General features: G+C 50.6%; 1 protein-coding gene across 1 annotated transcript in view; it reads right to left on the bottom strand.

Moving 5' to 3' along the window:
* The window catches only part of LOC118918937 (disks large-associated protein 2), a 67,724-nt gene that overhangs the window by 23,276 nt on the left and 31,158 nt on the right, over positions 1–13,290 (bottom strand). Inside the window, exons 6-9 of the mRNA XM_057505026.1 lie at positions 8,210–8,559; positions 7,115–7,156; positions 2,388–2,473; positions 593–1,008 (exon numbers count right to left, since the gene is read on the bottom strand). Coding sequence (XP_057361009.1) covers positions 593–1,008; positions 2,388–2,473; positions 7,115–7,156; positions 8,210–8,559 — 894 coding nt within the window. The remainder of the gene's footprint in view (positions 1–592; positions 1,009–2,387; positions 2,474–7,114; positions 7,157–8,209; positions 8,560–13,290) is intronic.

Raw genomic sequence — 13,290 nt, 5'->3', positions numbered from 1 at the left:
GTAAGTCAGGGCAGCAGGGTTTGTGGGGGTCACACCCAGCGACTCATACGGGAGGGACACTGCTTCTGGACAGCCCTGGAGGTAGGCTTCTTCAGGTGGGGGCGCGGCGCTGTCCCCCCACACCTGTCTGAGCCGCAGGGCCTGGAGCAGCTCTGCATTGCTGGCAGCTGCCTGGGAAATCACGTTCCCCCTCAGCCGTGTCAGCGGGCCACCGGGCCTCCACTCGGGGCTGGCCGGCTACATCCTCTACTCACCTCCCACTTCTCTTTGTCATAAAGCCAGAGCAATTTCTTACAAAACAATAATGAGTCTAGAAAATGGTCAAAATGCTCCAAATCGAGTTCCTGCAGAGTGCAAGAGAACAGGCACGTGGAACAAGGTGCCCAGGCAGCACCCTCTACCTCATCATGTAACAGGGCAAACGGAAGGATCCCTGCGGGAGCTCAGCTGTCGCTTCTCTGTTCTATGACTTATTTCCTCCCTTGAGACTGAGTGGGACACATCTACCTTGATTTACCCACGTCAAAGGAACTTTCCCTGCACATGTTGCCATGGGGGATTGTACACGGAGGCCTGGGGGCCTGGCTCTTACTTTCTTCCAGGAGGTCGTTGTCTTCAGCTTCCCGCTCCATCTCTGCGCACCAGCCCTCCATCCTCTTGGTCTCTGTGTGCAGCAGCTTCAGGAACCAGGAGCCGTCCCTGCGGCACGGGGACATCCTGCCTGTCTCCACCGTCTCCGCGGCCGGCTCCAGCCAGGGCTCTGCCGGCGGCAGGCTCGCTGGGCCTGCTGGGGCCCTGTGGTCCTCCCGGTAACTGAACAGCCCCTGGGTCCTCACAGTCCTCAGAGCCCCATACTGGGTGGGGGTGCTGGGCTCCGAGTGCCGCTGGAGGGAGGGGCCGAACTGCAGGCCTTTGTCCTCCATGGTGATGTGTGTCGGGAAGCCCTCCAGCTCCAGGTCTGCCTGCACAGCCGCCGTCACGCTGTTGGAGCGCTTGAAACGTCCGTGCCTGCAAAGAAGGGAAAGATGACAAATGGGAGCCTTCTTTAAATTATGCAGTGAACGTAGGCCCTCAGCAACCCCCACCCAAGGAGAGCAGGAATGCTTGCATCTTTGTTACCAACAGTTCGGAGTTCCCTCTGTGAAAGAACATTTGATTTAGCAAACAGTCACCCTCTAACATCCTCCTAAGTCCCAACGTCTAAACAGCACCCAGTTACGGTTTAAGTTTAGTGCCAGAAACAGTGAGGTTCTGTGTCCCAGGAAACCACTCTCTTGGGATGGGTGCCTTCCTTTTAGGAATATGCCTCAAGTTTGCACAACCCTCAGACGCTGCACATATGTAAAACGAAGCTGAGAGTTGCTTCTTTTATGTAAGTAACATCTGCATCCTCCTGATTTTGGTAACACATGTCAAGGCATGAGTTTCTTCTGTCTGAATAACTTAGTATCACCCCCACTAAGTCTTTTGTGCAAAAAGTGAATCCAAAATCTGACTTGGTTGGTGTTTCAAAAACATCTCCATCTTATTTACGTATTTGAATGTCAACTCACTTCCACATCGCCAGCTACTGAACGATAGGCAGGCACGAGCTTACCACTGGGTCTAGACACAGGAGAGGGCTCTGTGTGCACATGTGAACTTCACCTCCCTGCCTGCTGCACCTGCAGACCGCACGCAGCTGTGAGAGCTGCTTGGTGAGCTTGCCGCTTGTCTCCGCTGAAGGCAGAGGACAGGAGGACAGCCGGAAGGGGTGGAAGGCAGCAGGCCCAGATCCTCAGGTGTAGGACAGCCCGGTTCTGACCAGCCGCGGGGAGCAGAAGGGTCCTAAAACCCTCCACTGTGACCACTGTGAGCAAGGCCACCCAGGACTTAACCACCTAGGTGCCAACTGAAGTTCAAGAGGTAATGGGCTCGTTAAAATTAGTTTTGATGAAACTTACAAGATACGCTATTTAAACATAAGATAAAATACTACCCTGCTCTTGTTACAAAAAGGCCGTCTGTATTTTATAGTTGGAGGTCAAGAGCAGCTACTCTCTCTCTGTCCTTTTTACTTTTAACATAAGGCGAGAGAACATGCCTCTGCTTTGCCCTCCGCCTGTTTTCTGCCTGTGGATCAGGGACTCTGGGAGCTGCCAGCCACTCTGCTTCCGTAGGCGGTAAATCAGTTTGGGAAGAATTGTTCCCCTGCCTCTTCAAAAACAAGACTCAGGCGGATGTTAATTTATAGTTGAGGGATATAAATTGAAAAGTGTAAATATATGGCCCCGCTTCCACAAATGGCAAGAATTATTGACAGTCACCATGATGGAGGAGCTGCCGTCTGGTTTTTAACAAACGGTTCTCCCTTGGGAAACGCATGCATCTTGGAGGGGCTGACTCACCGCTTCTCGTCCTCCACCTGCACACCAACAGAGTGGTACTCCCGCAGGCCTCGGCTCTCCGTGTCAGAATCCGTTCCTGTTTCCACCTAGTTCAACACAAAACATCTCATTTTAGAGCTGGGACATGGGACCTGGCCCAGGCACTATCTGTGTGTGTGTTAGCTTGTTGCAACTAATTATTTGTTTGTTGGACTGATGGCCTGGGGGGCATGGGAAGGAAGATGCGTGCATATCGCTGCAGTGGACCCGCTGCTGTGTCTCACACCTCTTACACAACCATGTGAGCTCAGTGCTGGCTTAAATCTTTTACATGTATGCAAACAGATCTGCTTAGCTCAGCTCAGGCAAAAAATTGGCCTTGTTGGCCTGCATGATTGTAAGACGCCCTGCTGTGAGGGGAGGACAGCACGAGCCAGGCGGAGCTAACAACACGTGAGCAACTTAATAGAATTATACTGACGGCTGCATACACACACAGAAAACACACGGGAAGGAATTCAAGCCTTTATCAGGAGCACCGAGGCAGCCTCTCCATCTGTCCCTACATATGCCGCCTCACATTCATTAATAGGACTATACTCAGCAGAGCGACATCAGGACAGAACAGTGATCACGCACTTGACACGGAATCCTCACTGTGGCCGTATTTGTCAGAAAGTCTCCCCAAACCCATGAAGCATTTTAATGATCATCGACAGTGTAAAGGTAACAAAGTATGGCACATTTTCTAAAAGAAAAATAGAAAACTCAAAACTCTCAGTACGAAAAGTCTGTGAAACCAAAGGTTAGTTTAGTCAAACATTATCCCAGCTGCTCCACTCGCTCTTTCCTTTCTCACAAAAAATATTATTTATTGTATCAATAGGATTTTGGACCCCAATCCAGAATGTTGGACCTAAGTTGTAAAACACATCTTTTCTTGAAAATATTAGTGATTGCTACAAAGGCAAGACACAAACCATTAAACCAATAGTTGTGACACTCTCTCCTGTGAGTCACGAGAGAAAAAGGTATACTTTACAGTTGTGACTGTGATTTATGACGCTCCCACAGCTCTGCCTATGTCATCAAGGGTTGACTCGATTTGTGGTGGACAGAAGTAACGATGCTAAGAGATGATCTTCATTTCTCGCTTACCATGCACAAGGCACTGCTGGGGCATAACAAGTACAATCGCACATAGTCCACAAATACCCCTGCTGTTGCTTCCGGCCATGGCCATGTTGAACAGTTGAGGAATCGGAGAAGGTGAGAAACTTGCCCAGGGGTGCACAGCTTGCTGGGGGCAGAGCCAAGATTCACGCCCCTATCTTTCTGACTGCAGAGCCATGCTCTGCACTGACCCTTGAGGCCAGAATAAACATGGCCACAGGTAGACCCTGGAGATCCTGGCTGGTGACTGAGCCCCAGGGAATGGCTGGGTATGCCCTGTTTGTTTCTTTTTAGTGCATAGAAACAATGTCCTACTGTGCTCCCTGTTTTCACAGCCAGAGGACAGGCTGCCTTCAGGAGGGACACTCCTGAGTGAACACCCTAACCCTGCTCTTACTCCTTCTAGTTTCAGTGGGTCATGCCTTCAATATAGTTTGCCTTGCTGGACATGGAGACTATTATTGTTACTATTTTACACAGAAGGACTGCAATAGAAAATTAACATACTTAAAATGTTATCACATGTCTGCAGATAGAGCTGCCTTGAGCATTAACTGCATGCCATTCCATTTTATGACTCCAACCTAATTTATTTAATCAGTCTTCGATGGAGGGATAATTTGTTTATTTCTAGCTTTCCACTGTTATAAATGATGTTATTCTAAATATATGTCCACACATGTATGTATGTGCAAATTTTGTGAATATATTCATAGCTTATGTGGCTGCAGGGTCAAAGGTATTTCATTTTACAATTTTGGAGATATTGTTAAAAAATTTGATAGATATGTGATATGGGTGAGATGAATTCATATGGGTACTTTTAGAGAGATTTTTGCAACAGAAAAGGCACTAATTCTTATCATCAAAATGTTCACCATATTTGCCTCACTCCATTTTTAGGATTCTAGTCTAGAGTGATTACCTTAAATTCTGACTGATGTGTGAGGTATCCATCCTAGCATTATTTATAAGGTGAAACATGGGGAAAATCAGGGGTTGGTAAGTTGGGAGAAATGTATGATTGACTCATGACAGAGCACGATGCAGTTAGTTATTCAGAGGATGATTCTAAGAACTGACATGAAGGATGCGTATGTGACATTGTGGGCTGAGGAGCAGAAATGGCAGGTAGCATGAACAGTGAAGTCACAGAATGCATGTACACACTTAAAACACACACGTTCAGATATAAAAACATACTCCACAAGGGACTAAAATAAATCCCATTTACAACAAAAGGATTTTTTCTTCCTTTCCCTAGTCTTCACATCTTCTTTAATACAATTCATATTTTTATAGTGAATGAAAAAAAAAAACAGCTTTTGGAGCCAGTCAGATTCTGCTGCCTGCCAGCCAGGTGTGCAACCAGGGCCCTGGCAGGTGTGATCTCTAAAGCGGGCTCACCTGCACCCTGCCCGTGAACCCGCCCGCAGCAGTGCAGGTGTGGTTCTTCAGGGGCACACGCTGCACTTCCCCCAAGGGCTGTCATAGTCCAGGCGGTCAGCACGAGCTGCCAGCCAGCGGCTGTGGAGGGCAGGGGGTGCAGAGTGCAGCCGCATGGTGGGCAGCCCAGGCTCCTCGGCTGCCACGTCAACGCCCATGCCTGCTGCCAAAAACAGGGTGTTGCCCCCATTTTAAAGACAGGCTTCTGAGGCAGGAGGGCAGAGGGGCTCCTGAACATTGACCCGACCACGGGGTCTCGGGGCTGGCAATGCCCAGTAGGGTCACACACACAGCAAACTCTGCAATGACGGACACGTCACAGATAAAGACAGAAGGAGACACAAGGGAGAGGTCACCATTGCCCTGAGGAGGGGAGGCAGGGCCAGGCCAGGCTTCCATCCGATGACCCGCTGGTGCACTGGCGGCAGCTTAGCCAGACCCTGAAGAGCCCGCATGGATGCCATGGGACACACTGTGGCCCTGCCTGGCGGTGGCTCATCAGGCCTGACACTGCAGAAGCTGCCTGCAGCTGTGTGAACTCTGACCCATGGGAAGAATAGGGTTTGTACATGAAAACCCTCTACCCCCTGCCTTCAGACAGAACTCCGCCCATTTCCCTAGCCAGCTGTGCCTCTGGGGGATCAGCCAGCAGTCGGCCAAGATCCGGCCCCACTCAGCCAGCTGAACATGCAGGAGCCTGGCAACTTCTCTCCACAAGCTGCAGGGCAGAGGGGCCCGCCCCGCGCTCCACCACTGGGAAAGACTTCTGCCCCCTGACGGGCTCACAGAGGGCACTGCACCACCCCTTCCTCTCTGGAAGCAGGTGGATGGTGTACTTCCGATGCTGCCGTCATGGCCCCACGTTGGCTTTAGGGCTCGTGGCTGTGGCCCCCTAGGCAAGTCACCTCCCCCGAGACCCAGGCCCCCACTGGTAATTGCATGTGGTGACAGCTGGTGTGCAGCATCGGCATTAGGGCTCCGTGAGCATGGCTGGAGGGCCAGGGCCAGAGTGGCCTGTCCATGTGGCTATTTTTTCACCATTATGACTTGCTGTGCTTCTCACTGGCCATTCTCCCGGCCTGTAGGTATCTGCATGTGGCCTTCCATCTGCTTAAATCTTACCTTGTCTGTCTTCATTCTTTGTTCTTTGAGCTGGGATCTACACTCATCTACCTTTAGTTCTTTGATTCTTAGTTACCCTAACACTGAGTTTCTGTGACTTTCCTTGGCTTTCCAGCTCACTTTTATTTGACACTCGTGAGGTTACAAGCTCACAAGATGCTGTGTGTTCGTACTGCCACAAAAGACAGCTGAGTCTGTTGTACACGCACATTTTTGCATTCACACTATAGTCACCAGCCAATCACGCGGCCACTCACTCACCCCACATTTACTAAGCACTTGCTATGTGCCAGGCACGGTGCTAGGCGCTGGGTTATGAAGAGATAGAAGGTGCAGACTTCACAGAACATGCAGTTTTGGGGACAGTCAGGAAAGGCTTCTAGGGAGGGTGGTGCGTGGGCTAAGCAGTGGTGGAGGGACAAAACATATTCCCCAGGGGAGGAATGGTCACTGGGGGCAAAGTGGGCTGTGGGGAAGAGGTGGCATCCCGTAGCGTGGACAATCTAATTGTATGGGTTTCTGGAACTGTGTTCTCACAACCTGCACACAGTGGCTGCGCATGCTCAGAAGCTGTGGGGCTGGGCTGGCAGCAGGGAGAAAGCTGGTAGCTGTGGCCATGGGACACCCAGAGGGCACGTGAGTGCCCAGGAAAGTGGAGTTGGCAGCGTTAATCGGGGATCCAGCAGGTCTCCTCTCGAGACGTGGCTGCAGGGCCAGGACGACCGGTGTGTGAACCCCGCTGCCCCACGCTGGCACCATGGCCTCGGTGAGTCCTCTGCTGTGGGAGGTCACCAGGGCTGGTTCCTGCCTCTGTCCTCACAGTGGGGCTGATTACATGTCACTGGTGGATCAATTCTGTCCTGCAGCTCATGGGAGCACCTAGCATAGTGCCTGGCATATAGAATCAGGACAGAGAGGTGACAAGAGCAGTTGTATGAATAATCCAAAAAAGGGAGATAAAATGAAATTCATGCGTACTTGGCTTTGGGGCATGTTTCGGTACTTACATCTGACCTTGGGTATGGCTGAAGCTCTGGGAATTCAGAATCCTAAACAAAACATGAAGCCACAGTGTGGGGACCTGGTGCAAGGACTGGGACAAGCGGGCACGTCCCCCGCTGCTCCCCTGCCCGTGTACCCAGAGCTCCCCTCTCATGGGCACTGAGTGCGGCCCGGCCAGAGCTTGGTGCCCTCCTCCCTGGTGGGGAGCCCCCAGATTTCTACAACGTGTGCTGGACACAGGCTGAAGGGGTGACAGGAAACAGGAGGTGAACCATGTTTGCAAAGGACTCAGTGAGACCGCTGACCCACCACGTCACAGGATCTCACAGAGCGTCACCGAGACCAATGAGGGGATGCCCTGTTAGTGTGATGGATGCCTGGTGCCATCCCAGGCTGGGAAGTGGGCTGGCAGGGGCTCCTGCTTCTCAGCACTGCACCTGACACCTCCCAGCCCTGCATGTGTGGAGTGGCACCAGAGCCCAGCCTGGCCGCCTGCCCAGAGGCCGAGGGAGGGCTCCCCAGGTGTGTGCCCAGGGCAGACCAGGGGGACCTAGACGGACGTAGGTCAGCCTCAGGGGTCTGAGACCACGGCTGCGGTGCTGTGGCCATGACTGAGCACCCTGCAGCAGGAGGGGAAGTGCCTTCCGGGGCCCACACCACATGGCTGTGAGTGTTGGGCGCTTTGAGCCAGATCCTTTGCTCCTCTTTTTACCTTTTTATTCCCAAGTCTTATCCCCCCGACTCAATTGTTTTGCTGCGAGACTGAAAAGCTCTTGAAAAATCAGGTTTCAACAAAAAGCATCCTTCTTAAGCATCAAAATCACCTGTTTCAACACTCCCTAAGCAGACAGCGGCCCCTAGAAAATGGCCTGGGTTGGGAGGGGACCATCAGGAGGCAGGGGCAGGCCTGAGCCTGGGCCTCAGGCGGCCTGGGAGGTTGTGCAAGCTGGCTGGCACTGAGAAGACCGTCATGCCACCGCCTGGCACACAAAGGCTGTGGCTGCTGCTAAGGACCAGGGGCCTGGTGAGGCTTGTCTCAGGCTCTGCTACTTACAGAGCCCGGCGGGGCGGGTGGCAGGGCACGTGGCGGAGGAGGCTACCTGGATCCCGATGGAGGGGCGCTGGCTCTTGAGGAAGTCCTCAGCCTTGGACACGAGAATGGCCTTGTCGCTGGTGCGTGTCGAACCTCCCAGGCCCTCGGAGGCGTGGCGCTGGGCCACGGCTGTCTCCAGGGCAAGGCTCATGGCCTTGCTGCTGTCCAGGCTGTCCGTGGAGTTGTAGCGGCCCCGGCCATCCTGGGGCCATGGGGACACCCTCTGGGCTCGGCTGTCCTGGTAGGCATCCTGCGTGGACTCAGTGCTGCTCTGCGCCGTCACCGAAATCAGAGGCTTGGAGGTCGTCCGAGGGGGCACGGGAGGCGGTGTCCTTTTGTAGTTCGTGTAGGAGACAGCTGCACGGAAACAAAATCCCAGGTCAACAGGAGCCTATTTCCTCTCCTTCCACATGGAAATAAGGCCCAAGGGTTCATTCCCTACGACCGTTAAGCAAGCCTATTCCTTGCATATATAGACTGAAAAAATAATGCAAAATATGCACAGAGATCGTCCATCCTCACAGATATATTTATAACACTGAAAAGTGATAAGAACACCAAAAATCCAGCAATAGCAACAGGATTAAGCACCTTGTGACTCAGCAGGACAGAAAGCAGCCACACTGTATTTTCCATGTGGTCACGGTGTCATGGGGGTGCTTCTTCGTGACGCTAAGTTAAAGAGCAGGACATGAACTTACATCCAGACTAGGGTGACACATGTGCTCGTAAAGCAAACCCAGGTCTAAGGTGAGAAGCACATGAACCCATTCTCCACGGTCGTCCCTGAGGGCACATGGGCAGTTGTTTCCATGTTGCTTAGATTCTGAAAATGCTTATGACGAGTATTATTTTTATGATGGATAAAATATATAATATCAGAAGACCGTTTGCTCCGCACAAGCGAGCACCTCCTGGGCCTCCCCTGTAGAAGCCGACTGGAAGGGATCAGGCTCTCCAGACATTTCCTGGCCACACCTCCTTCCCCTTTCAGTCACTTTACCTGCTCTCACCCTAACCTGCACAGTAAACCCACCAAAGAAAAACATGCATCTGGACAAGACCTTATACTAAATGTCTCTTAGAAACTCATCAGACGTATTTGCAGGGCTCGGGGTGTTATTTTACAGCAAGGACGAACTATGCCTCGCTTCCATTCCCATGTGAAATGTGAATGGGCGTTCACTGCAGCAGACGATTCTCCTTCATGTGGCACAGATGAGCCGACCAGAGCTTGACAGGCACTCCTTCATCACATCGCACCTGCAGTCCCGGGCTGCGTGGCCAGCTGCGCACGTGCATCTCCTGGAAGAGCACGGGGCATCCGTGGGGGCTCAGCGGGCGTGCAGCGGCCAGCGCCAGGCAAGGGCAGCCCTGCAGTGAGGTCCACCCTTGGTGATAGGAAGGCCAGTGCTGACGGCAGCCATGAGCTGGGCACCATCCCTCACTTCTTTGGAGATTGTTACCATTTTAATATGTGTGTATTTATGAAATACAGGCACAAGATGGAAATGCCACCAGATGCACAGCTCCCAGGGGTGCACACCTGCACTCACACCTGGGGACCTGCCACGTGCCCAGCACCACGCGCAACACTGTACTCTGTTGCCCACAGAAGCTTCAGAACAGCCCTGCCCGGCAGATGGTGTTTGGGTTTCCATTTGCAGATGGGAAAATGCAGGTTCGAATGGGTTTTGATATTGTCCTGCGGTCGGAGAGCAGACAGGTGGTGTGGAAGGGGCGTCTGGGTCCTCTCCAGCGGCTGGCCGCGTGGGTCCTCAGCTCTGCCGCCGCGCGCACCCAGGGCCCGGTTGACTTCCGTGGCCTCATCTCAGCTATTCTCTTTGAAGAGACAGGCTCCTCCTCAGCGCCCAGAAGCACACTGGAATCCTTGCCTGTTGCCCAGCTAAATGGGACCATCACTTACTGTTTTACCAAGAATTCCTCAGTTTTCTTTAAAAAAAAATCGAAATACACTTGGCGGCCAAAGAAGTTTCGGATTGTCCTCTCACCCTGTGACCCGCAGTGTTTGAAGGGACCATTAGCTAACGGGCTTAAGACTGAGTAAGAGGGGCTCAACAGTGATTATCGTCCACTTCCTTAAGTGCTCGAGAGCCACGGGGGTCACTTTCGGGGAATAGGCCACGTGATACCTGCTTGCCCCCGAAAGGCATGTTTCCTGGCCTACAGGAAGCTCGTGGGGGCCGAGCTTCTCAGGCACCCACCCTGCACAGCAGTGCCGTGAAGGCCCACAGACACGTGGCGTTTTAGCCGAATAACAGTGGTGTTCAACCCCCAGCCCCTCTCAGCACCCTGACCAGCCACCCAGATGCAGAGAAGGGAGGGGGAGAAGCCGCCCCGTGAGCACGCGGCCGCAGGTGCCAAGGCCACCGAGTGCCTCGATCCCCGCGAGCTCAGACCAGCAGTGCTCCCTCGGCGCTCGGAGGTGAACAGGAAAAATCCTTAATGAGTATGAAAAGGATTTCTATTTGTACAGTTTTCTTGGCGATAGCTAACATTGGACAACAGGTGTGAGGGGCCGCCGTGATTTCCGGCTCGGGCCCTGCAGGCTCCCCTCCCACTGCTGTGGAGCAGGGCAGCAAGCGCTGAGGCCCTGAGGCCCATCCGAGGGCATGCCCACAGCGACAGCCTGCCAGGACAGGGGCGTGGGGCTCTTGGAGGAGACATATGGGGCGTTCAGCTAAGGGGCCCGGGCAGAGATCCTGCTGACCATCTGAGGATTGCCTGTGCACAGGACCCAAGCCACCGACATCTCCACCGAGGGAAACGTGTGCACCGGGGGGATGTTTTTAAGCCCCTGAAAATAGATCTCCTGTCCACGTGATTCCCTTTGTAACGGCCCACGGGTAATCCAACACACAGACTTTAACAGAGGTTAAATAACTGATAGCTAATGTTCTGAGAAATAGTAAGTTTTACACAGGTTAAAGAAACATATTTGGAAATACACATTAGAACTTTCAGGCACCCCAGTACCAACCTTTTCCTACATGTTGTACAGAAGTCGAATGGGATTTGTATTTTAAGGTGGAAGAGAGGCATTTAATATACTTCTTGACGGTTCCTTTTGCCTCTCGCTGAGGTCCTACATACATATGACCTGATTTCTCTTGGTTTTTAAACGGGGCTGTTTATAGCAGAACAATAAATCACTTCAATATTCTTGGTTAGTTGAATGTTTCTACATTTTATAATTTAAAATTGAAGCATTAGTTGTCAGTCTTGGGTAATAGTTCATAAAATAGCTCAGATAAAATAACATTGAGATGGACATTTTAAAAAAACAAAGGATATCAATGTATCTGTTCCCTCATTAGCCCACTCCTTTGGACAAATATTTGTAGTTTCCTACGATCTTGTGGCATAGAACTGTGTATTCCTAAATGACTCGTTAAAGTTGGAATTAGAAGCTGGGAAATACAGTAAAGAAAGAATTAAAAATAATAATTTGATCATGTTAATTGATGCCATGGATTAAAATAAGCAGTTAAAGAAATGATTTTATACATTCAAGACAAACACTCAATTACTTAGTGGGATAGCTTGAGCAATAAAGATTTTATTAATTCTGTGTTTGTGAATCCATAATTAGGATATATTGACAATAATTATTAGTCAATAATTATTAGCCAATAATTATTAGTTACAGGCTGGGTTATCTATCATTTTTTATATGTATGTCAGGCAAACATTAAATACAACCGAAAAATTTAAGTTTAATTTAGCCATATAATTCTATTGAGGTATGTACATCTTCAAAAGGCAGATAAACCAATACCTATTTCTAAATAACCACATAAGATTTATTTAAATATCAGTGATCAAATGTGAATTTTGAAGTAAAAAATGAAATGATTACTCAATATCTTAAAGTATCTGAAAACCTATTTTTTTTTTTTTTAGTTGAGTCCAGGCATGACCATCCTTTCCGTTTTAGAGGCCCGTCACTGATCTCTTTCACTATGTGTATAGTACTACTCTGAGCATCGCTGGAGATTTTTCAAGTCGCTTCCTAATTAAAGGGAGAGAGATTAAAATATACCTATGGTTTCTAATCCAGTTACTGAATTAGCTTGGATTTTGCTTATGTCTCAGGGACAACTGGGTGACAGTCACCCGAAAGTCCTGGGAGCCAGGGAAAGGCATGCTTGGTACAGGGCCTTCTCTCAAGTGTAAGATAAGCCTCTGTTCCATCAAGAGAAAGCCGATTTCACTACTTAAGGTGGAAGGAGTCATGCACATAACACAGTTTAGGAGGATCTCGGTAAAAATGGCATTAAACCAGAAGTAGTGATGCGCACAGGAAACCTGGCTCAGGTGGACTAGTTCTTGCGGTCAGAGTGAAGCAGAGGGGGCGTGGAAGGACAGTACTTTCCCAGATGTGTTTGGGATTGAGTTAATCTCATTCGGAAGTCCTCTCTGAGGAAACTGCTCCAAGCCCTGGGCCACCAGGTGGGAATGTGGGAAGAGTCTGCAGCTGCCCACACTGGCCGAGTGCGAGGGCCGCTTGGGGGCAGACCCCACAGAAACTGCCTGCAAACTCATGCATGTATGAGAAAGGCTTCATTCCTGACTGCTCACCCAGTGGCATAACCATGAGCCAAATTCAAATGGCCAAAAGTTCTAAAACACTATATACCTAAACTACAATTAAAAGCCAGCTCCCCTGTGACACCAGCTGCCTGTAAGCTGCCTGACCATGACACGGCTGGCAGGCAGAGCAACAGACAGCGCGGGCCCAGAACAGTTCACCATGTGGCTCGACACCAGCCTGTGTCACCTGTCTGTTCAAGAAATAATAGAAGGCACGTGACATTTGATCGTAAGGACTGTCCTCAGGTCTTCAAAGTGTTGGGTTAACAAATCTACTGAAAGAGACCTTGGAGAAACACCTTTTATTTAAGATAAGCCACCTGAATGAGGTAAAACAAGCTTTGTTACTTTAAATGCATGCCTAATTATCCACCTACACCTGGAGTTCTGGACACCGTTTCTGAGTTCAAGCCTTGGAAGTCATTTGTTAGCCAAAAAGAAAAGTCGACAATTAGCATTTTATCGTGTGAGGCA

This window comes from Manis pentadactyla, chromosome 7 (genome assembly GCF_030020395.1).
Source record: "Manis pentadactyla isolate mManPen7 chromosome 7, mManPen7.hap1, whole genome shotgun sequence".
NCBI lineage: Eukaryota > Metazoa > Chordata > Mammalia > Pholidota > Manidae > Manis > Manis pentadactyla.
Note: the sequence above shows the minus strand (reverse complement) of the source record. Positions and strands in the feature narration are given on the sequence as shown.